At 38.4% G+C, this 23,845-nt stretch overlaps 1 protein-coding gene across 2 annotated transcripts; it reads left to right on the top strand.

Annotated features, from left to right (window-relative positions):
- Positions 1 to 1,079: 1,079 nt before the first annotated feature.
- On the top strand, positions 1,080 to 22,420 carry CDC16 (cell division cycle 16). 2 transcript variants are annotated; one of them, XM_063392704.1, is made up of 19 exons: positions 1,095 to 1,234; positions 3,299 to 3,401; positions 4,042 to 4,096; positions 4,985 to 5,082; positions 5,583 to 5,621; positions 6,440 to 6,580; positions 7,971 to 8,130; positions 8,764 to 8,858; positions 9,512 to 9,645; positions 10,706 to 10,785; positions 12,354 to 12,403; positions 13,067 to 13,140; positions 15,041 to 15,166; positions 15,898 to 16,050; positions 16,645 to 16,708; positions 17,168 to 17,229; positions 19,320 to 19,455; positions 20,010 to 20,100; positions 21,212 to 22,420. In XM_063392704.1, exons 2-19 carry the CDS (start codon positions 3,351 to 3,353, stop codon positions 21,475 to 21,477), a joined length of 1,875 nt encoding a protein of 624 aa, XP_063248774.1. In that variant the 5' UTR covers positions 1,095 to 1,234; positions 3,299 to 3,350; the 3' UTR covers positions 21,478 to 22,420. The 2 variants fall into 2 exon arrangements, with proteins under 2 accessions (XP_063248775.1, XP_063248774.1); XM_063392705.1 differs by lacking the exon at positions 3,299 to 3,401 and having other exon boundaries at positions 1,080 to 1,234.
- Positions 22,421 to 23,845: the final 1,425 nt, after the last annotated feature.

The following is a 23,845-nucleotide window of genomic DNA, read 5'->3' as shown; positions in this document are numbered from 1 at the left end:
TTTACAGCAGGCACCGATATCTGCCATCTGCAGCACACACACTCAATGGCACCAGAGAAGAATTGGCTCCCAAAGGTGACATGTGAGGTGAAAAGCTGACCTAACTAATAATTGGAGGAAATCACTGAAATCAGTTTTACATCAAAGTGCAGCTACTGCAAATAATTAAAGAGAGGGCACATGGATCCATTTTCCTCAAGCAGAGACTGTTTGCTTGTGACCAGCTGCCACCTTTGTGGCTTTCTCCATACTGTAACCCTGACACAAGTCTTCCTTCTCCATAGAAGCAAACACAGGTGATTCTGCTTCTTGTCCCGTGCATATCTGGTCCAACATGTATTGCTGACATCTGAATTACTTCAAATCAGGCATTCTAATGGTTCACATTACTTGGGTTTCAGTAGTGAAAGCTGACATGTTTCAGCAGTGTCCATGTGGATGATTCCCTAACCTGTGCAACACCAAACCTGCCTGGGAGATGCAGGACTCATAGGAAACCTCCTGACACACCATCCACCATCCCTGCAAACTCCTGAGGGAACATTTTCACCTCAAGGCTGCAGCAGCAGTGGAAGGGGGCTCTCAGGGCAGCAGATCTTTATGGGAGCCCTGGCAGAGACGATCACAGAATCACAGAATATGCTGAGCTGGAAGGGACCCACAAGGATCATGGAGTCCAACCCCCGGCCCTGCACAGCACCATCCCCAAGAGCCACTCCATGTGCCTGACAGCACAGACCAAGAGCTTCTTGAACTCTGTCAGCCTTGGTGCTGTCACCGCTTCCCTGGGGAGCCTGTTCCAGCCACCCTCTGGGTGACGAACCTTTTCGTGATATCCAACCTAAACCTTCCTGGACTCAGCCTCAGGCCATTCCCTCAGGCCAAATTCCACGGACAATCTTTCACTTCGAAACTGTGAAGAAGCCCCGCAGCACAAACTCCTCTCTCTCGACAGTATGGACTGTAGAGAAAAGTCCCAGGACATTTTTATTCAGGGGGTGTGGAGGCAGGGCCCCGGGCGGGGGGATGTCCCCGGCGGCCCCAGCGCTCCCGGAACGCCGCGCTCGGGGCGCTGTTTCCGGGAGGGAGGGAGAGAAGGCGGGGGGCGGGTTTGGGCGCTGCACCGGCGGGCGGCCCGCGGTCCCTCGGCGGCTCCGGGATTGAGGCGGCGCGGGAGGGACGGAGGATGAACCTGGAGCGGCTCAGGAAGCGAGTGCGCCACTACATCGACCAGGTGAGCGCCCAGCGGGGGCTGCTGGGGAAGGGGCGACAGGCCCCCGAGTCTGCCCCGAGGAAAAACCGCGCTCGGCGTGGCTCCCGCAAAGAGGGAGGCCGGGGCGGGGCGGGAAGCGGTGCCGGCCTCTGCAGCGGCGGAGAGGCGTAATTTTGTAACCATGGCCCGTTTTCCCTGCAAGGGGAAGGAGCGGCGGTCAGAGAGGGGCGCGGCGGGCCGGGAGCGCCGTGTGTGCGGTATCCGGCGGGAGCCGGGGCCTCCCGGTGGCTTTTCCTGGTTTCTCCCTCGTGTGGGGAAGGAGGCAGGGAGCCGCCGTGGGGCTGCTGTGCGGCCAAGGCGGATTTGCAGGATCCCGCCCTCGGGTGTGCAAGCTGGGCCGTACTTACCTAAGGCAGGGAAGACGACCTCTATTGCACCAGGGCAGGCTCAGGTTGGACATGAGAAAAAAAATCTCTTGGCTGAAATGATGATTAGGCATTGGAACTGACTTCCCAGGGCAGTGGTGGAGTCACCCTGCTTGGGAGTGCACTTGGTGATACGGTTTAGTGAGTGTGGTGGGCTCTGGCAAAGGTCGGACTTGATTAGCTTGGATGTCTTTTCCAACTTTAATGATTCTGGGATCGTTACAAGGGGGAATGGATTCAAATTTAGAGAAGTTGGTTTAGATTAGATATTAGGAAGAAATTCTTCACTGTGACTTGGAACTTGAAACAGGATGCCCTGAGAAGCTGTGGATGCCCCATCCTTGGAAGTGTTCAAGGCCTGGCTGGATGAGGCTTTGAGCAGCCTGGTCTAATAGAAGGTGTATCTGCCCCTGGCAGGTTGGAACTTGACAATCTTTAAGGTCTCTTCCTCCCCAGACCATTCTGTGATTGTGTACCTGGTGATTAAGCTGCCCATCACACTGCAGTGCCTTAGGAGGGCAGGGTTGTTTTCAGTTGTTGATGGATTCAGCAATTACGTTACTGCAGGGCAAAAAAGAAAAAAAAAGACACAAGAGGAAAAACGCATAAATAAGTTAGGTTAAATGTAGCATCAAACTGTTCTGCTCTCCTTCCAGTTCAGACTTGGTGCAGGCATCACTGCTGAGAAAAGCACACCCCTTAAATCAGCAAAGGCATTTCTCTGTGTGGCCAGCAAGTCTGTCTGAAAGGCTGATTAGGGACCTAAGATAATTTGCTGGGTTTGATTGGTTTGGTTTGTTGTTCTCATTTGTGTTAAACTGTTTCACCAAGCTGCTTTGTCACACAGCTGTGTAGATAGCTGTGCACTTCTGAGGAAGGGCATCAGGAAGAACATGAAGTTGCTTTTTTGTGTCATCCTATAGTTCTGTAAACTGCTCCACAGAAATCATGCAGGCCTTGTAGGCCTGGATTATACCTTTCTTTTGTGGTGTTGAGATAATTTAAATCTCTTTTCTTGTAGACAGCTATTAAATGTGTATGGGGTTGGTTTGTGGGGTTTTGTGGGTTTTTTTCCCCCCTTGGAATGCAGATTGAAACCAAGCTGTTTTCTTGACAAATTTGCTGGGTATTATTAATCCCTACCAAGCAGGAAATGTAGGAACACATGATAGAAGAGACTGCTCAGGGCAGTGCTCTGTGAGGACTGGGATGCCATCAGCGTGTGCATTTCAGAACAGACTGCCAGAGCTGTACTCCAAAGCATGAAACAGTCTCTGAGGGTCTGAACAAACTCCACATCTGCAATGGTGCAGGAGAGGAGAGAAGCCATCAGGGCTTTCTTAGTCTTCAGATGATCACAGAGTGATTTGGGATGGAAGGCACCATAAAGACCATCTGGTTCCAACCCCCTGCCAGGGGCAGGGACACCTTCCATGGACCAGGCTGCTCAGAGCCTCAGTCAGCCTGGCCTTGGACACTTCTAGGGATGGGGCATCCACAGCTTATCTAGGCAACCTGTTCCAGTGCCTCACACCCTCACAGCAAAGAACTTCCTCCTAACATCTATTCTAAACCTACTCTCTTTTTCAGTTTTAATCCATTCTCCCTTGTCCTCTTGCTACATGCCCTTGTAAAGTCTTACAAGTCCTCGCAATGGCAGGGTATTTGTCAAGTGTCCAGCGCATCCTGGGAATCATATTAGGCATCATTGCATGGAGTGGGATAAAAAGGAACAGCAAGAATGCCTGATTATCTTCCAGGAGGTAATCCCAGCCAATTCTGTGAGATTTTGCTTGGCACCCCAAATCCGGTGGCAGCTGTAGCTGGGTTAGTGGGATATACCTGCAGATTCTGCTTCTGTCTGATCTCTGGTTGCTACCACCCCAAGAATCCAAGAATAAGGGGAAATGCATGCAGGCACTATGGATTTATGTGGTGTTGAAGCATCTTGAGTAGAGAATGATCATTTCTTGACCAGAGATGGTGCTGCTGAAGTTACCTGAAGTAATTTTGGTGTCCTTTTTATGTCTAGTCTTCTCTTTTTTCTAAAATGTTTCATTTTTTTAACTGGAGTTGGGGATTCTTGTGACTTTTTCAGTGATGGCAGTTCAGCTAATGACCTATTGCCATACTTACACAGCACATAAGTTTTGGTCAAAGATACCTGCATTTTATTGAAGATAAATGAACAACTCCAAATTACTTTTGGATACCCCTTGGAGGTTACAGTATTGGCCCTTTTAAACTATTTTTTTAAGTTACGAAGATCTGAAATGTGAATCGCCATTTTTTAGAAACTACATGCTCAAGATATTCAATGTGACTGACGTACAATGTATTTCAAAATTATCCAGAAAAGCTAACCCCAAAGGAACACTAATTATTTCTGTCATGCTTTTACAGCAACAGTATCAAAGTGCCCTGTTTTGGGCTGACAAAGTAGCTTCACTTTCTCATGGTAAGTGGTTTCTTTTTACATTGTATTTCATTAACTTCTTGCTGATAGTGTTCTGTTTTGGTGAGGGTTTGGTGCTGTTTGACCAAATGCTGACCTTTTGAGTTTGGTTTATGTGCATTTTTGTGATCTTTGGAATGTCATTTTCATAAATAGAGCAGAGCTCATCTTCCTTCCCTTTTGAACTTTGTGGTAAAATTCATGTTTGAACAAACCTTAAGGTTCGCCTTCCTTAAGAAACAAAAAACCCCAAGAGCAACAAGAGGCCGTGGTGGTTTCCCACAGGATTCGGTTGCCCTGGGTGACAAGGGCAGTGTGGGTTTACACTGGGAGGGAGTTGATGCTGTCCATGGCCACCAGCACTTACACTTCTTAAAGTGATTCCAGGGACTTGATCCCACAAAGGCTTTGATTGCCAGTAAGAGAAGTGGGTACTAAGCTGTACCTCTGAAATTGCAACTCCAAGCCATGGAAGTTTACTGCTTTCACTGTTGTTAGGTTCCCACTGATCTTTTTATTGAGAGAGACATTTATGGGTTGTTTTTTTCTACCCTGTGTCCAAGAGCAGGATAACCTGCAATTGCTGCTTTTTTAATCTGTATCGTTGTCTCTTTCTCATAGCACACCTTTATTATGACATTCTTTGTATTCACTGTCCAATTCACTATCTGAGCTCTCTAAAATTAAATTATGATTATCTTTTCATTTAATCTCTCACTGATAGGTACTGTGAGTACTTCATACATACCTATAAATAAAATATTGTAACTGAGTAGGATGCTCAAATAGGGGGAAGATACTTCTCTAGTGAAGCAAAAGTGAATATTTTTTATTAAAATGTTTGAAGCTGTATTGTAAAGCAGTGTTTTATAATTTGTTCTTTTACTTTAGAGGAACCACAGGATATCTACTGGTTGGCCCAATGTCTTTACCTAACAGCTCAGTATCACAGGGCAGCACACGCCCTCCGATCGCGGAAGCTGGATAAAGTGAGTTGTTTTAGTCAAAGACATGCCACTGTTACCCCTCTTCTAAGGCTCTGCTGCTAACCACAGTGACCTCTCCACCATCACAGGATTATGTTTGTAAGAAAAGTAATTAAGAAAGCTGCATTTTTTAGTTTATAAGGCCCTGTGTTCAATCAGTCAGGTTTAAAGCGTTGTGCCCAGATAGGGTCACTGAAAAGAGAAGGGATGCAAGGATGTAATGCAGCAGGGATGGGAGGGTGGATTGTCACTTCAGATGTAGTTGTTTCAATTTTCCTTCCACTCTGATAATGAGTGGTAAAGACAAGAGTCACGTAAGTGTCCTTTGAGAATTTAGTAGTGGAGAAAGTGTTACAGCCTTGGTCAGGAAGGACTTTTGGTGGGGAAGGGAGTGAAGAAGCCTTAAACTGAAAAAAGCAAAAGAGCAAAAGAGCTTACACTCCACTAGTGTAAGCAAACATGTTCTCTCTTTATAACTGATGTCTATGAAACTTCTCTTTCAGTTGTATGAGGCTTGTCGCTACCTTGCAGCTAGATGTCATGTGAGTACACATTTTAACCCCTATTGGAAGCAAACTAAACTAAATAAAAGACACATCTTGGACAGATTAGGCACCTGATAGGCAGTGTAGATATATGTTCTTTGGAACAACAGGTTTAAATTTTCTGCCAGTTGATTTATCATTTAACTTTCAGTTGAGTCACTGGGGTATCCATTCTGGCACTAATCTGAAGAAATCCAACTGACCTTTTTTCCCAGGAAATACTCCTCTAATATTTAGTGGGCAAAGAATGTGAACCGTTTTTGTCTCGTGTCTTCATGTTTATGCTTTTATTTGGTTGGTTGTAATCTGACCAGAGAAAATGTAATTTATGCTTGTCTAGCTATAGTTAGCAGCTTTATAATTCTGTATAAAGTGTCATAAAAGGTAAAATGCAGTGCTTTCAGAGACAGTCAATTGATAGATTAAATACAGGATTTGAAATAGAATAATGTGCTGCTTATAGAATAAGATGATGGTTTTTTTTAAAACCTGTGTTGTTTTTAGAACCATACCTGTTTCTCTGACTGTGTAATGCTGAATAATACATTTTTCTGTATGTGCTTTATTTTATAATTTTTGTATATTTTAATATTTTTGTCTATTTTTATAATTCTGTCATTTTTGCATATTATAGATGACCAGTAAAAGAGCTAACTGCAATTATAAAATGACAAATGGCCAAATAAGAAAATGCATGCATGAAAAACCTGCTGATAAACACTGGTTGTTATAACCTATGCCTTTGAAACATGATGCTGTGTTTATTGGTACAAATTTTTCAAAACCTTGTTTTTCACATGTACATGTTTGGTTAGTATGCTGCAAAAGAGCATCAACAGGCCTTGGATATTCTTGATATGGAGGAGCCAATCAACAAACGACTTTTTGAAAAGTACTTGAAGGATGAAAGTGGGTTGAAAGATTCTGCCACGGACTGGGAGATGTCACAGTCCTCAGTAAGTGACATTATTTTAAAAAATATTTTTGTAGAAAAAAACCTGTGAAGTCAGATTGTGATTTCACAGCTCTATGAATCTGAAACTTGCATTAAAGCTTTCTTTTTCAGATAATAGAATTTTCAGAAATGCTGAATCGTTCTTCTTTCAGTCACACTTTGTGGGTTAGCTCACCTGTATGAAAATAACTCAGTATGCAAAAATAAACAGTGCTTTTCAACAACTTCTTATAAATTATTTGCAGACACTTTGCAGGAATTTCATGATCTAGCATTAGGTTTTACAGTCTTTTAGCTCTTTCTTGATAATGTATGCTAACATTGCTTTCAATTGGGCTGCAGGTTCTGAGATAACGAAGCAAGGTTTTTTTCTCATTCAGTTATTTTTAATGAAATACTTCATAATCACTCAAGCGTTTTTCTCAGTGGGGTATTCTTTGATCACATTTGTGAAAATTATGTGAAGCTGAAATTTTTGAAGCTCAGTTTAAAAATTCTGTGTAGACACGGAGTTTAAAGAGGTTGGTACAATGTGTAGGCTGAAGGGTCTGTGAAGAGTTGTTAGTTTCAGAGGTACAAGTTAAAATTCGTGAGCTGAAATGACTGTGTGGGTGATTGACAGACAGCGTTTTCCCTGTGAGACTGAAGTAGCAAAGTGGGTTACATGGCTGATGTGAACTGATTTTGAATGCTGGTATAATGGCATTAAAGGACTGTTTTGTCTGATGATAGAGTTGGGTAATGTGTTAACTTTAGCTTTTGCTGACACTTTTTGGCCTTCTGACTGAACTGAATACCCATCAAGGGAATTTGGAAAGAACATATTAGTTAATAAACGTTGTAGCACAACTGGCAATTATGGGCTTTCACTATTTTCTTTTTTGGAATATCTATGTTTTGGATTGAAAACAAGGATATATTTTTCTGTTCAGAACAACTGAGTCCATTGATTTGGCCTTTTTCATCTCTACTGTGGTCATTCTTGTGGTGGTTTAATGGTCAAATATGTGGTTTAATGGTCAGCAAAGAAGTGCATTGCCTTTGAAAGTGACAATTTCTCTATGTTGGATATGAAGGGAATTTAGTATAATTAGTTTACAACTCTGGCATACAACTCAGAGAGTTGTATGCCAGAATTAGAAAAGAAACTCTGTCCTCCTGTTTATTTTGAGCATGTGTTTGTTTGGGAGTAGGTAACCTGACAGAGCATTCTTTGGATTTTTTCTTTGAGATAGTGGAAACAATTTTTTATTTAAAGACAGCACTAGAAAACTAGGTTTTATCATACATGAAATACTTTTTACTTTCCAGGGAGCACATTTGATTAGTGCTCCAAAGTAAATTGCAAACACTGATTCAGTCTTTGACCTCCGGTCCTGCTTTTCCGCCAGATCAAGAGCTCCATATGCCTTTTACGAGGGAAGATCTATGATGCTTTGGATAATAGGACCCTGGCAACTTACAGCTACAAAGAGGCCTTGAAGCTTGATGTTTACTGCTTCGAAGCATTTGATCTTTTAACATCACACCATATGCTGACAGCACAAGAAGGTCTGCAGAGAAGTATTTCTCAAATACAAGTAAAATTTACCTGCTTTCTCAGGATGTGTTTTCCTAGATAAAAATTAAGGCAATACAACAAGTAAAAGACTTCAAAATGTTAAGAATAGAAGATGTATGAAACCAGTGAAGTTTACCATCTGCACAAATCTGAACTTTTATTTTTCAGTCCTGAAGTGCTAAGAGTTGAAAGAAACACTGTAACCCAGCTGTCCTGCTTGTTAGCTCCTGAAGCTCTTCTGCTCTGCCCAGACTAAACTAAGTTTTGTCCTGTGTTCTCAATTTCACAGGCTTTAAACCAACGGAACCCCCCTGGGGTTTGCTTAGTTATTAGTACTAGTTAGTAGAGCATTCTAAGTGATAACATTTGAATATGGAGTAAATAAAAATAATGCTGTGTTATTACATCTTTATTACATTTTATTTTAAAGTGTAGAAGGAATAACTAATCAATCCTAATTTCCAAAAGTAGTAGTATTATCTGTTTCAGTGTATCTGTGCTGTTACAGTCCTTGCAGTAGGAATGACCATCATAAAATCCTTTGCCTCTCTAAGTTCTTGAAATGTTGGATCTTACTGTTTCTTCTGTAGTGTGACCACTTCAATGTTTTTTCATTCATATAGAAAAAGAACTCCTTGAATCTCTACCTCTTAATAGACAATGTACGGAAGAAGAACAGGAATTGCTTCACTTTTTATTTGAGAATAAATTGAAAAAGGTAAGTCCCAAAAATCTGGAGAATTGATTGGAACTCTTGACTTTGGGTGTAAATATTTCTTGGATCCCATTTATTCTGAACATTGAAATAAATATGAACTTTGTCATTTTTAAAATTTTTTGATGCAGTACATCTCACTTTATGCAGTAGTGTAACAGTTTTCTGTTAATTGTTTTCTGTGTGGTGACAAGTTGAAATTCTGATTTATATTTTTGAAAATTTATTTATTGAGAAACTTCTAGGTGGGGAAAAATAATGTTAACAATGTAGACAAAATGTCAGTTACCTGAAAATATTAGGCTTTAACAACGTTGTTCCAGACTATTCTTACCCAAAGATAAGGTGATAAGGAGCAGTAAAAATACTCCTTATATATTATATATATCCAATATATTGCTCAGTTTTAATTTCTACAGCCTACATGAAACATATTGACTGTGGCAAGCATCTTTTGTGTTCTAAATGAGCTTTTAAGCACATTTCAAAGAAGCATTTTACCAAATGCAGGTTTTATAGAGTTTCAGTTAAAAAAATAAAAATTCTAAGAACTTTAAAGCTTCTTAAATATTCTTTTAGGACTAAAAATATTAATACTTACACCATCTGATTTTAGTTTAATTTTTGTTTCAAATGTTGTTTCTTTTGTCTTTCAGTATAATAAACCCAGTGAAACGCTCATTCCTGAATCAGTAGATGGTCTTCAGGAAAACCTGGATGTGGTAGTATCCTTAGCAGAAAGGCATTATTACAACTGTGACTTCAAAATGTGTTATAAGCTTACTTCAGTGTAAGTGTACAAAGCAACTTTCAGGTTTTTTTCTCATATGTTTGTGTGTAATAATTATTCCTGGACTTACAGCAAATATTGTTGTTCAATGGGTTTGACATACATAACCATTTGGTATGAATTGCAATATACATGTCATGTGTAACATATATCTCAGGTATTTAAAATGTGTAGTTTGTGTTTGCCAAGACATGGTATTTTTATAATACATGTCAGAAGTATCCAAGGTAAAACTCAGGTTAATCAGCACTGTGCTGAACTTCCCTTCATCCGTCCTCTTCCTTATTCTGGTGCCTTCCATTTTGTGTGCTCTCTGCCTACTTCTTGTTTGGCCTTCAGAATGAACTGGTTTGCATCAGTTAGCAAGTTAGATTAGCAAGTTTGATTTCTCTGGCCAATTAACAGTTACAATCTTATTGATAATAATCAAAGATGTTATTAATTTAAAAGCTTGCACATTATTTCTAGTTTTGATGGCTGAGTATCGTGTATCAGTTGTTGCAGCCCAGGCATGCACTGCTGCTCAGTAGGGTCAGAGGGGTCAGAACTCTCCCATGGTTTGCTTCTCAGCTACTGTAGGTCGGGACTCAGGGGTGTGTTTCTGAATGCCACAGGAAACAAAATGTTACAGCTATTATGAGCTAAATGTGACTCCGAAGGCATACTGCCTGGTGTTAGCCTCAGGAAGCTCAGGACTATTGCTTGGAAGTTGCTGTCAAATGTATGGAAAAGATGAACAGAAATGTTGTTGTTTGCTGTCTGCTGATTAAATTTGAAGTGACCTGCAAACCAAAAGGGCATGTTATTCTGAATTTTTGAATTGTGTATTCAGCTTTAAAGAATTTTCTGTTATCCTCTTTTGCTAAGCTAAATTAACTGTTATATTTGTGGTCTGAGGAGAGCCTTTATTGTGCTGTTAGTAGTTATCTTTTAGTCACAAATAGTCTTCTAATGCTTAAAGTGGTAGTTAACTGGAACATTGCATGCTATACAAGTAGTTTGCTCTTAACACATTGAAGTTTTTGAACTGTGCATTACAGTTTTTTAAATTTTTTTTTAGAGTGATGGAAAAAGATCCTTTCCATGCAAATTGTTTACCTGTACATATAGGGACGCTTGTGGAGCTTAACAAAGCAAATGGTAAGGAACACAGCATTTCATACAACTCCAGAGAAGGCTGTAAAGCCTCGATTTTAATAAAGAATTAAAGATGCCAAGAAACCCCCTTATATACCATTTGAAAAATTACATCTATTTTTCCTCCTACCTGCTGTTTCAAGAAAACAGTGGTAATTGGTAAAGAAGGGAATTTCAGAGCTGACAGCAGGATTGAGGGTTACAGGGAAGGAGATGTGCAAAAAGTTCATGGTCATGAGCGTTGCTGTCTTTTAACCACTGGACTGTGTAGCAAGGAGGCCCTTGAGCTACACTGCCTCATCCCTGTCATTGTGATTTCTGTTTCCAGGTGATCTTTGTACAGTATCTGTACTTCTTTTGCTCAGCAGTAAAATATAATAAATTAAACTAGAAAGAGCTCTTCAGCAGCAGTATGCTTAGGTGGACATGATTATTCTGTGACAGAAAAGCTTCTAGACTCTCCTTGCCTTTGCTGTTGTGAAGGCCTCTCTTTACTTCAAACAAAGTAATAATCATGCAACACCTTCACTGGAAGTACAGTAATAGCTTACTTAGAGCCGGAGTGGCTTTTTCTCATTCCAGATGGCATATAAATCAAGTGAGCAGCTTGAATGTCTTTAAAATCAATTGGAAAATAGAATAAGGAACTCATATGCTGTGCAGTCTTTCATGATGGTGCATTATATGTACTCAAAGAGGTCATTAGGTGTACTGGTACTTCTTTAGTGAATGTACCTCCCAGTTATTTTACAGTAAAGTACATCTGAAAATGGGGCCAGTGCTCTGATTTTTCTTCTAAATCTGCCTTGAGAATCATTATGTACATAAGTTAGTATTTTGTAAGCCAGTTGTAATACTTTTTTTCTGGAGCTGAGAGTTGATACAAAGTGCTCCAGGACAATCTCATTGGTTTAAGGGCACGGTGCTCTGAAGAAATAGAAACTTTTCATGCCATAATGCTATTTCCTTTGCAATTGCCTAGGCAATAGAATTGTCATCCTGTAGCTGATTACTGCTGCCATTATTAGAAAATCTGTAGTAAGTTATTCCTGTAACTAGAATTACTATTTTTACTAGAAAACTAATCACTTGGAATTACTCCAAATAATATAATAATTTATTTACTTTTGTCCTATTTTCAGCATTTTAATGCACAGGACTCTACTTTGAAATGGATCTAGCCAGTATGTTATACCTTTTAGATGTAGGAAGTTGAATAGTGTTTTACCTTGACAAGGTACATTCAAGTGTAATACTACTGGCATTTATTTTAATGTATGTTAATGACCTAAGTTGTTGCAGAATTCTTAAAGGGTGGGAAGTAGAGCTGCTTATTTGTGTGCTGTGAAGACTTATGGGTTGTTTTGGTTGGGTTTTCTTTAGCTAATTGCAAAGCTGAAACTATTTTGAGGCAGTTTGAAGCATTACCACTAAAAGAAAACATTTTGTTCACTTGTGGATTAATAATGTTAGATGTTCTGTATATTTTGTATGGAAAGCTAAAAGACTTGAAACATGTAAATGTTTTAGCATGTTTTAATTTTCTTTTCTTGTTTCTTCCCACTATGTAGAGCTTTTCTATCTTTCTCACAAACTGGTGGACTTATACCCAAACAATCCTGTAAGTTGTTCTAAGTTGTTTTTGTCAAGTAGTTTCTTTTTTAGGTGAAAACACATAAATATTGTAGTGTATTAGTTTGAGAGCTACGGAATTCAAAATCTGTTTCTGGATGAAGCTTGTACAAATGGTTCACTCCTTTTATTTTTTCTCTGCACTTTAATTTCCTTATGCCAAGGTTCTTTTTATAAAATTAAGTACCTGTAAAAGGTATTCAGTGTGAGTTATTTACTTTGATTAATAATTTAAAACAAATGCTTCAGGAGTAAATGTCTACATGTCTCTGAGCAACCTTTTCCAGTGTTTGATCACTTTCACAGTAAAATTTGTTTTTTCTTGACTTGACCTTAATTTACTGTGTTGCAACTTGTTACCCATTGCCTCCTGTGCTATCACTGCACCTCTGAAAAGAATCTGGCTCTGTCTTGTATTCCCTACCATTAAATAATTAAGGACAGCCATAAGCTTTCCACTTAGCTCTCTTCATGAGGATGAGTAGGCCCCAGTTAGAAAGGTACATGCCAGCAGTTCTAGCTAGTCTGTAATACCAAATAATTTGAACAGCTGACTGTGATTTCAGTGAAAATGTTCCTAAATTCTCTAATTATTATGCCTTCCTCTCTTTTGATGTATTTAATAATATTCTATTTTGATTTTAATGTGTAGGTGTCATGGTTTGCAGTAGGATGCTATTATCTCATGGTTGGCCACAAAAATGAACATGCTAGACGATACCTCAGGTAATTTTTTTTTTCTATTTTCCTTAGGGAATCTGTTGCTCACTTGCTAAGTAAACATTTAATGTTCATGATTGTTTGTAAGCTCATAAAAAGAAGCCTCAATAAACTGGTTATGACTTCAATATTTCTGTTGCCACCCTTTTCTTGGTATAGCAGTTTAGACCTCATCCATAGAGATACTTTAAAAAGGAGGAAGACTTACATGGTATCTCTCCAGGCAGCCACCTACCTGTTCTGGGCAGGTGTAGTCCCTGCAGTCGCTCATGCTGCTGAGCTAACTCCAGCTGTAGTTAGCCTACAGGCCTCAGTTCAGGGACACTCTGGCATTCTCCCAGGCTCAGGTTTCATATCTGAAAGGGAAGAGTTCTATGAAAAATTCTGACATTTGGCTGTCCAGTTCTTTCTGTGCACAAGCAACAGTGGGCTTTTGAGGTTTGGTCAATGCTGTTTCCTGTAGGTCTTCTGTACGTGTAATGAATATCAGCACTGGGGAGCAGGACCTTGCTGTGAAGTAGAGCATTTGTTCAGGTGCTGTAAGCTTAAGCTGAGAAGGCATAAATCAACCTGCAAGACTAATTTTTCCTGAGATCTTTACAGACAATATGTAGAGATGGATTATTCATTTAGAGTTTTTAAATGCCTGGTTATTATGAGTAAAATATTTAAATTCCTTACAAGTAACACTGTGAAATTCTTCAAACAGCTGTCCTGAGTGATCTATTTGGTTTTGGTGCTGAAATAAAAAATATCTTTACATGTACAAGCATCCTTAGACAGCAAGAAAGGATCTGTAGATGTGTTGAAGAGAAAAACAACAAACATCAAAATTCAGAGTAGTTCTGGCAACAGGGAAAAGAGGTCTGCTAAAAGTGAAATAGTAACAAGATCCTTACATTTCTTGGAGAGGAATGACAGAGTAAAGCTAACAAGGCTAGGGACAACTGTGGGCTACACAATGGTTTCCAGAAAAGAAGCTTGAAGACACAGTCAAATACCCAGATATCTGTCATTGCTGTCATGGGAGGCAAGATACAAATGTTTGAATATGTAAAGTTTTGTCTCAGAAGACAGAGAACAAACCATTCTGTAGGATCTGTGATGAGAAATAATGAGTTTGTTTTGTGACAGACAAAATTTGGATTATATGTTAGGAAAAAAACAGGTTTTAAGAATAGTGAAGCAATATGAAAGAATACTTATGGAACATGTATTATCTGCATGTCAGAAGCTTTTAAGAAAAGACTAGGCACACTTGTTATGAGCTGTTTAGTTATGAATGCCCTTGCCTTCAGATTTAGAAAATAATCTACACAGCTTTCTAATGTTCCTGTCAAGTCCACCTTTCTGTAAAGTCTCCAGGTTGATGTCTTGATGCTCAGGTTGCAGTTTTCAGCTCAAGACTTGAGTGATACTTTGTATACTTCTCTGATGCAGGGACTGTGATGTGACAAACGCTCATCTTCAAGGCTAGATGGCAAAATTTCAACCTAAGTGTTCATTTGGTATTTTCATATCCTACTTCTTAAACTTGGATTTGATAGAATATATTTATTTCAAAATGTATAGCTAGAATTTTACAATGAGTTTTGAGTCACTACTAATGCTTTTTGTATTTTATTCAATTCACCTGCTATATAATGATGTTCAGTAATATCAAATAATTCCTCCTGTCTGTGAACAGTAGCAGAAATAATAAAATCAGTTCACAAGAATGTGTGATACTTTTAAGTGCTAAATAGTTTGAACTTTTAAAATGAGCTTTGTTTACCACTGGTCGTTACAGACAATTATCTGAATAGATACCTACCCGTGTGGCACAGCATTGCTATCTAAGTAGTCATCTGAAGCAGATGAAATTTAATTTCAGATATGTTTGCTTGTGACTTGCTGTTGTTTTTAGCAAAGCAACTACCCTGGAGCGAACCTACGGCCCTGCATGGATAGCATATGGACACTCGTTTGCTGTGGAGAGCGAGCATGACCAGGCAATGGCTGCATACTTCACAGCTGCACAGCTCATGAAAGGGTCTGTACAAACATCCTGCTCACCAAGAGTCCAATGAATCCATACGTGTGTGCAATACTGACTTACATCCCTTTACATAATAGCAATGCATTTGCAACTATTGTCTGGTAGAGACCAAGGGAGGAAAAAAACCCCCAATAATTTAACCATCTGCATTTAACTCTATTATTAGTGATTATTGTTCTGATTTTATAAGTTCTTAAGTCAAGTTTTATATATAGGTAATCTGAGTTCTACCTGAACATCTTCTGAAATCTGTGAATCATGGCTATCATACCAACTCATCAGCTGCTGTGTAGTAAGAGCTTGAATAGCTCTTTCATGCTGTGGGAGGGGGTTGTAAAATGAGTCATGAACTAATCGTGTCATATTGTATATAAAACTATTGTATTTGATTGTGGTTGCTGGTAAATGTAGTTCTTTTATTGATTACTTCTTCCATATTCTATTTGTAAATTAAATGTATGAATGAAACTAGGGGAAAAACTATCAGAACTAAAATTAAGTGCTGAGAAAATACATGTTATTACAGAGCAGGTTACAATTACCTATTGAAGTACAGTCTCGTTTAAACTCTTTTAAACTTTCCCTTAGGTTAGTAGTCCTTTTATATCAGCTTTTACTTGGATGTACATAAACATATGCAAATAGTTGGCATGTCTTTGTAGTTTGTGACTCCATTCTTGACAAGCCCACAGAGACAAACACGCACTTTGTTTTACGGTTTTCAGGTGTCATTTGCCGATGCTCTACATTGGACTGGAATATGGTTTGACCAACAACTCCAAGTTGGCTGAACGGTTTTTCAGCCAAGCTCTAAGCATTGCACCTGAAGATCCTTTTGTTATGCATGAAGTTGGAGTGGTAGCATTTCAAAATGGAGAGTAAGCTTGCAAAATATGATCAAATACTATCTTAAACATGGATTATTCTGAATTGTGATGTGCCACTATATCTACTAAAGTACTTATACTGAACTATAGTGTCTTTCGGTTATAGTTTAGATGGTGTTCACCTTAAATCCTTGCTTTCTACATTGTTCATTGTTAAGATTGAACAAGAACAAAATTTAATGTTTGAGGAACATTCAGAGACTGATGCTGTCTTCCAGTGCCTGTCATTATGTAGTTTAATGCCTGAAAAGGCACCTATCTCCACACATACTATAAAATTTTGTACAGCAAAACATTTTGTCAGCTCAGAAGGTTCCAAATACATTCTGGAGAAAAAAACTAACCTATGTAAGAAGTGTTTAGTCAATATTTTTAGTTTTAGTCTGATTGTTTTTTTTAGTTTTGTCTTGTTAGCTATTAGGACCACAATGCAAAATATAGCCAAATGTAAATTACTGGGTTTTATATCTAATTTCACTCATATGATGAAACAATGTCATAGAAATCTTTCTTGAATACAGTTTTCTCAAACTGCTAATGAAAACACTAATTTACTTTTTTTCCCCCCACCCCTTCAATCCTTAGCTGGAAAACTGCAGAAAAGTGGTTCCTTGATGCACTGGAAAAAATCAAAGCTATTGGAAATGAGGTATTTATTCTAATAAGAAGCAAGATCATAAATTTGTGAAACTCCAGCAAATTGTAATAGCTTGTGACAAAACATGTTGTGCTTATTTTAAGATAAAAGTAATACAGTATAAATTTTATTTTAAAACTGTCTTCGGTCTCCTAGGCTGAGACTTAACATGACTTTTTCTAGTTAAGTAGAAAACAAGTTTTGTTTGGTATGCATCAAGTTTTAATATCACTGACCCTTTAAAGAATTATTATTGGCTTTGGGGAATGAAAAAATTAGAAAATGAGTTATTGAATACATGTTTTGAGCTTGTGTGTTTTGTTAGGAGTTTAAAATGCTTGTGGTATTTTTCTTGTTCATAAACAAAATTCCCTTTTTGTTTGTATGTTGGTTTTGTTTTTTTTAAAGTAGACAAAATTTATTTACAGTCTAGGAAGCTGCAGTTATTTGAGTTGTTGCATTATTTTGCAGGTAACAGTTGATAAGTGGGAGCCTTTATTGAACAACTTAGGACATGTCTGCAGAAAACTCAAGTAAGCAGAGAGTACTGGAGCTCCATTTCTCTATAATGCTGCACAGATTTGTTTTCTCTCTTCTTTATGTCAAGATTGTGTATCACGTGACAGAATTACTCTGTAAGAACAAGATTCTCTAAATCAGCTTGTGAACATAAGTACATTAATCACCTCTTATATCCTGTTTATTACACAAAATTTAAAGTACCTAATGTAAAAGCCTTTCTGTAACTATTGATTCTTATTAGGGAATTAGTTGTAGGCTTCTAGATGCTTCTATGGGTGTGAATTTTAGCTCTCCACTGTCCCAGTCCTCATATACTGAAACATGTCCACTGATTTAATTAACATAAAGGTTCGTTTGTGCCAATTAATTGCTTGGATTAGCACTTACTTGTTTTTACTGAAGTGAAATATTCAATGGCATTATAACACAGCCACATTATAACACATTATAACACTCCCACTATAAGGGAGTCTTACTTCATGTTTTTAGAACAAAACTATTTAATATTTCATTTCATGTTTCCATTCCATTAATAGAAAAAGTGCAAAGTACATGTAAAGCTTTAACAGTTTTAACATAGAGATGTTTTTTCATCAATTACCTTAATCTGACTTTAGCCAGTGCTTTCTTTTGTTCAATCAGTGCAATTTTTAAAAAATATTTTAGTGGTTTTAATTGCTCAATTGGTGTACACTGTAATTTTTGTTTCAAAGCTGCTAAGGAGAATGTGATTATGGTAGATGAAAGCTGTACTTCTGCATTGGCTTTGGTAGTAATTGCTTTGTGCTTAAATTGCCAATTAGTCTTCATTTTCATTATGAAATAAGGATGTATAACAGTTACTCCTTGTGCCAAGATCAAACAAAAGGCTTCTGAAATCTGTTCATGAGTATAATTGCAGGGTCTTTTCAAATACTTGTTTTGTTTATAATTACTTTTGTCTTTTAGAATTTCTGCAGTAAGTTACTAACTGCTCACATCATGCTTTGTACAACTTCTAATGTTTGCTCAGGTTCAGAAATCAAAGCTAAAATATTTTTGCATCCTTGTAAACCGTTTTCCAAGAAAATCAAATTGAGAATTTAGGCAACTGTACATATGCTTTGACATCTTAAAAAACTCTGTAATAACTAATTTAGTCGTGTCTGTAATACATAATATGGCTATTATGAAAAACTTACTGGACTCATGTCTATTCACCAGTGTTATGTGGTTGAAATTTGAAAGCAGCATATTCAAGTACAGTCAATTGGACATGTAAATACTATGAGTGAAAATGAAATTGAAGTCATGTCAAAGGTTAGTGCAGCAAGCAAACAGTTGCATAATTTTTCTGCCTCAATTGTTACTTGATGCCCTCTAACAACTTCATGTATTGCTCATTGCATAATTTCATCATCACTTTAGATGTTAAAATTTCTTGTGAACAGATGATACCTACCTTTATTTTTAACAATGTGGAACTAGGATGTCAAATGTGACAATTTAATTTCTCAGAATAATGTTGTAGTGTACATTTAGTCCTTGTTTTACCAAATAACAAATGCAATAATCAATGTAATTAATAGATAATTTTCAAAGGTTGGTATTTGGTAGATATCATGGATAAGTGTTACCTCCTTTCCTGTTAGAGCTTGTCACAAAATGACAAAGGTACAGTGTATGCAGCACTTAAGGGTTGTGAGATTTCAGCCCAGGAAGCTTTTCTCAGTTTGAATCATGTGTGATTTTAGTCTCATACTGCTCCTTCTCTCTCTCCAGAAGGCAAATGAAAGCTGCAGAAAGAAAGCCAGTGCTACAATGCATTAAACATCTAAAGCAATTTACCATCTCAAACAGCTAAGATCTCCAAATGGGACCTAGCTGTAGGCAGCTGTTTTGCTACATAAGGAGAACAATGATTTCTCAATTACACTGAGCAAGAAAATTGTCAATATCCATGAGTCTTTTATACATTCTATTATTATGTTCAGAGTGTGAAGCAATAATTCTAAAGTTCTGGCACAATTGTATTCTCCTTTGCTAAGGAAAATACCCACAGGTTACTGTAAAAACACCTTTCACCATGAGGCTTACTAAAAGGTGTCCTTCACCCTAACAGGAAGTATGAGGAAGCACTGGAATACCATCGCCAGGCTCTGGTGTTAATCCCTCAGAATGCTTCTACTTACTCTGCCATTGGCTACATCCACAGCCTCATGGGCAATTTTGAAAGTGCCATTGACTACTTCCACACGGTACGTAACTGCTTCACCTGGTGGGCTGCTCAAGCATTCTGTTGTTTACTGTTTCACTCTGCTTTGGGGTTTTCCAGCCTCCAAATGAGTGTTTATTTTATAATCTTAATTTGGTTTTTTTTCTTAAATCTTCTGTATTTTATTGATTAGATAAAAAATGGCCTCTTTGGCAAACTTCGAATTGCAATTTACATTGTATGTATGTAAGGTTCTCATGCCCCTGAAATAATTTTAAATACTTCCAACCTAGAAATTTTACAGTAAGTAAACAGCAGCATATGTTATAGCTCATGATATGTGAATGATTTCCTGTCTGTATATATGTTTTTTTCTGGTTTTGTTTTTGTGCTTTACTTGCTTACTACTTCAGACAGTTCATATGATGGTGTTATTTTCGTTGTACAATGTTTTGCTTTTACAGCGTTTGCTTACATAGACTATGCTCAGGTAGCATCATGGAACAAGAAACCAACAAACTGAACCATTGCAGACTTAAGATGTAAATTTTCTTTTTGCTGCTAAATACTTTTTACTGTGGTTTTTTTTTTTAATAGGCCCTTGGTCTCAGGCGGGATGACACGTTTTCAGTCACAATGCTTGGACACTGCATAGAAATGTACATTGGTGATTCTGAAGCGTATATTGGTAAGTCTCTAACTTAGGTGTCTCTTAAAGTCATTGAGTCCTTTGAGAGGATTGTTATTTTTATGTCAAGAAGGAATGACCACTACCTAATTAACTCACAGAGTAGAGGATGTTTTTGTTTGGGGATTTTTGTTTGGTTTTTTTAATGGCTAAGTGAATCAGAACTTAGCAGCAATTGCAGATGACCACTGGTTTTTGTGAGCCTCATGACAGTAAACTCTCACCAGCATAAAGAAAAGAAGCACTTTGTCATTAAAGGTGTCAGTGGTTTCTTCTATAGAAAATACTGATTTGTGGCATCTTAGATCACAAAGGAATGGGGGAAAAATTAAACAGAGGTATGGAGTTAGGAGATCAGAGCACTAATGCTAATGTTGTTGTTGAGCAAGGTATTTTCACCACGTCAAAACTTGTTTCTGTGGAGATGGGATAGGTTCTTTGGACTCCAAAAATACAGCTTTATATATGGTAGAAAAAGTGCTTCATAAGAGTAATACATTATACTGCTGTAGGCTTAAATTTTCTATGAGAGTTTTTTCTCCGCAAAAAATCTTCTGTATTTTTTAATAGATCTCTGCTTCATTGAACTTAGTGATTTATCTGTAGTGAACACAGTTGATGTCCCGTCAAGCATGTTAAGGAGGCTGAAGCCTTAAAAGTAAAAGCCATCTGTGTGCTCTAGTGCTTTTCCTGCAGATTTGTCACATAATTGAAACAGATGTTTCTTCTCAGTATTGTCTTGCTCCATATGTAGTCATTTAACACATCTGGAAGAACCATGCAGCCATGTGATATGCATTAATGCAAAGCAAGCTGTGTGTAACTTAAACAAGAGGAAAAGCCCCTTGGAGAATTGGGAAGGGAATTGGCAATTACTTCTCAAAACAGACTTTTGAATCTGAGTTGTGCTTCTTGTATTGTGCTTTTTTCAGAAGGTAGGCTGGTGGATTTTTTTCAGAACAACTCATTCAGCTTCAGTCATTAAGCAGCAGCAGCTCCTTGATGGTCTGAAAGCAGAAAATTGTAGTAGTTTCTGAATGATAGTTTCTTTGAGATTACATTTTTGGGAGCACTCACTTGATATAAACTAATGGTTTGTCTGTTTTCCTAGGAACAGAGATCAAAGACAAATTAAGATGTTATGACTTTGATGTGCACACAGTGAAGACATTAAAGAACATCATTTCACCTCCGTGGGATTTCAGAGAATTCGACATAGAAAGACAAACTCTGGATGAAAGTGGCATAGTAACATTAGAGACATCAAATCAAAGGAAAAGTACAGATACCAGTCGCCCATTGGAAGAAACATTTGAGATTGAAATGAATGAAAGTGATATGATGTTAGAAACATCAATGTCAGACCATAGTACGTGACCATAAATACTGGTAGAGAGCTCATTTTGTCTAAGTGTAGTATGTTTGTTTTAGCATTTTTGTTATGGTGGTGTACTTTCATGAATTTGCTATTTTTTATATGAATTCAAACTACTATGTACTTAACACCAGGAGTTTTGTAGTTCCTACTTTATAAATATTCCTTTCCTGATAGCACTCTGAAGAATCCCCATCTGAATCAAGAAGACCTCATTGCACCGATGCAGACCATATACATAGTTTGAATCCAGAGTATTGGCTATTTTGCATGTCTGTGCATTACTGAATATGAATTCAAGTTTTAGACACAACTGCACTTTGGAATTCAAGGGTGTCAAGGGAGGAAAAGCCTGGGGAGGAGTCTGTATTTTATCAGCAATTGCACACGTGCTCACTGTGGAAATCTCTTGGGTCCAGATGATCCCATTGCTTTCCTATGACGACCAGCCCAGTAGTGTAGAGAAATCTGACTCTGTCCCAGTGACGATGGGAATTGTGCTGTGGCTCCACAAACGGAACTGAAGATGCTCAAATTTCCCTTCCATGTGTTAGAAAATATGGATTGAACTTCACATTGAGTGCAGAATTCAGTACCAGTCCCATATATTCTTAAACATGAGAAAATAAGGTGAACAAAAATGTTTTACTTCCTAGTTCTAAAACAATTCACCCAAAGTTACACATTCTCCTGAAAAACACAGTATGAGCCATGAGTCTTAAGTGAAAAAGTATCAAAGCAGAGTGTTGAAAAAATTAATCATTTAGGAAGCATATGCATTGCCTGGGCAGAGTCAGGTCTCTCTTCTTCAGTGTGGCTGGCAAAAGCAGTTCATACCAAGGGCTTTCTTTTCTTTTGGAACCTGGTAATTGGGATGTGGTGCGGGTGACTTCTTGGAGATTTCCTGGACACTCTGGAAGAATCTATAATGAGTGTGTCTCAACAGCTGCTCTGGTCTCTTCCTTTGAAGGATCTTTTGATAGTTATTTTTACATCTGTGCTTATGTATCCTGAATGGTTGTAACCAAGACTCATGGATAATCTCATGGATAATATGACACAAAGGCATACAGAAGGATATTGTAAATAGATTCTCAAGGATTCTTGAGGAGACAAACTCCTTTTTCTCTATAGCATTATTTTTAATCCAGCATATGTAAATCTAGTTTTCTAGTAAGACATCACGGCAATTTCTAAATGGAAGGTGGCAAAACAGTCTTCTAGAGAATCAGGCCTTTTGACTACTGTCAGACATGGATATAAATCTTGCATTGTTTTCCTCTGTTACTAATTTTTTTTCATTGGCAAAATGGTTTTCAGTATTGATAAAAGTGCATCTTTCTTCCTGCACTCCCCAGTTACAATCTGATGCTGTGTCAGCTGTGATGGCAACACTGGTTTATATTATTCCTGCCTGTAGGAATCTACTGTGCTACTTCCTCGGTGGTGGTAATACAAATCCTTGTGTGGTTGAATTGTGAATGAAATCAGGGAACTGGAACAGCATTTTAAAATATTTTCTAGATCTGATCAATTCTCAGGTTTGAGGAGAGCAAGCCAGTGCTGTGTGACTTGTCATCAACAGGGCAGAGTGGTTGGGGTGGGCGGAAACAGATGGAATAGTGGGAATGGGCACTGCTGTAATGGCAGCCTATCGTGACACGGTGCCTTGGCAGGTATCTGTTGGAGGTTTTTTGGCTGCCTGTTGCTAACCTTCGTTTATTGGTATTAAAAATTACCTAGAATGAAATGTATGCAGAGTGTCCTAGGTTGTGAAGGACTCTTTTGGATATCAGAGGAATTCTTAATACAGCTTGGCTTGGCTCCAAGCCTTTTAGGCAGCTACAGTTGGGTTAGAGCTTGTGAGATAGTTCATGATGTAGGTCTCAGACAGGACTGTCAAGGAAAGCTTTTCTCTGCTCATTTATCTTCTGTTCTATGTTTTACCTGTTCTTGTTCTGTCCAAATCCCTGCCTTTGTACTGGTAGCACCTGCTTGCCCTGGTCTTCTGCACCTCCCCTGTCCGGCTCCAGTCCTGCTCTTCCTAGATAGTGCTTGATGCCTTTCTGGGTTATTATGACATTCACCCTGGCTATAGTTAAATTGAGTATTGTCCTAGTCCTCATGAGGATTTTGTTTATTAGTTTTGGCCTGACTTGACCTCAGATTCTTGATTCCTGCTGCAAGCCATTGCCATTGCCTCACTGTGGCTGCTGAGTGCAAGCATCCAGGACTGTCAGGTTGAGTGGCAATAAATATGCCTCCAGAAGATATATTTTTACTCTGTATCATAACTTCATCTTCCTCTTCCAAGGATTAGTTTTGTCCTAGAGGGGGGAGATCTGACTGTTGCCTTAAAGGTTTTCAGAA

Source organism: Prinia subflava, chromosome 3, assembly GCF_021018805.1.
Source record: "Prinia subflava isolate CZ2003 ecotype Zambia chromosome 3, Cam_Psub_1.2, whole genome shotgun sequence".
In the NCBI taxonomy this organism is placed as follows: domain Eukaryota; kingdom Metazoa; phylum Chordata; class Aves; order Passeriformes; family Cisticolidae; genus Prinia; species Prinia subflava.
Note: the sequence above shows the minus strand (reverse complement) of the source record. Positions and strands in the feature narration are given on the sequence as shown.

Coding starts and splice junctions, on each gene's coding strand:
- CDC16 (XM_063392704.1), top strand. CDS start 3,351: ATGGAGTGGGATAAAAAGGAACAGCAAGAATGCCTGATTATCTTCCAG. Junction 9,646..10,705: donor TGTTATAAGCTTACTTCAGT/GTAAGTGTACAA, acceptor ATTTTTTTTTAG/AGTGATGGAAAAAGATCCTT. Junction 17,230..19,319: donor CATGTCTGCAGAAAACTCAA/GTAAGCAGAGAG, acceptor TCACCCTAACAG/GAAGTATGAGGAAGCACTGG.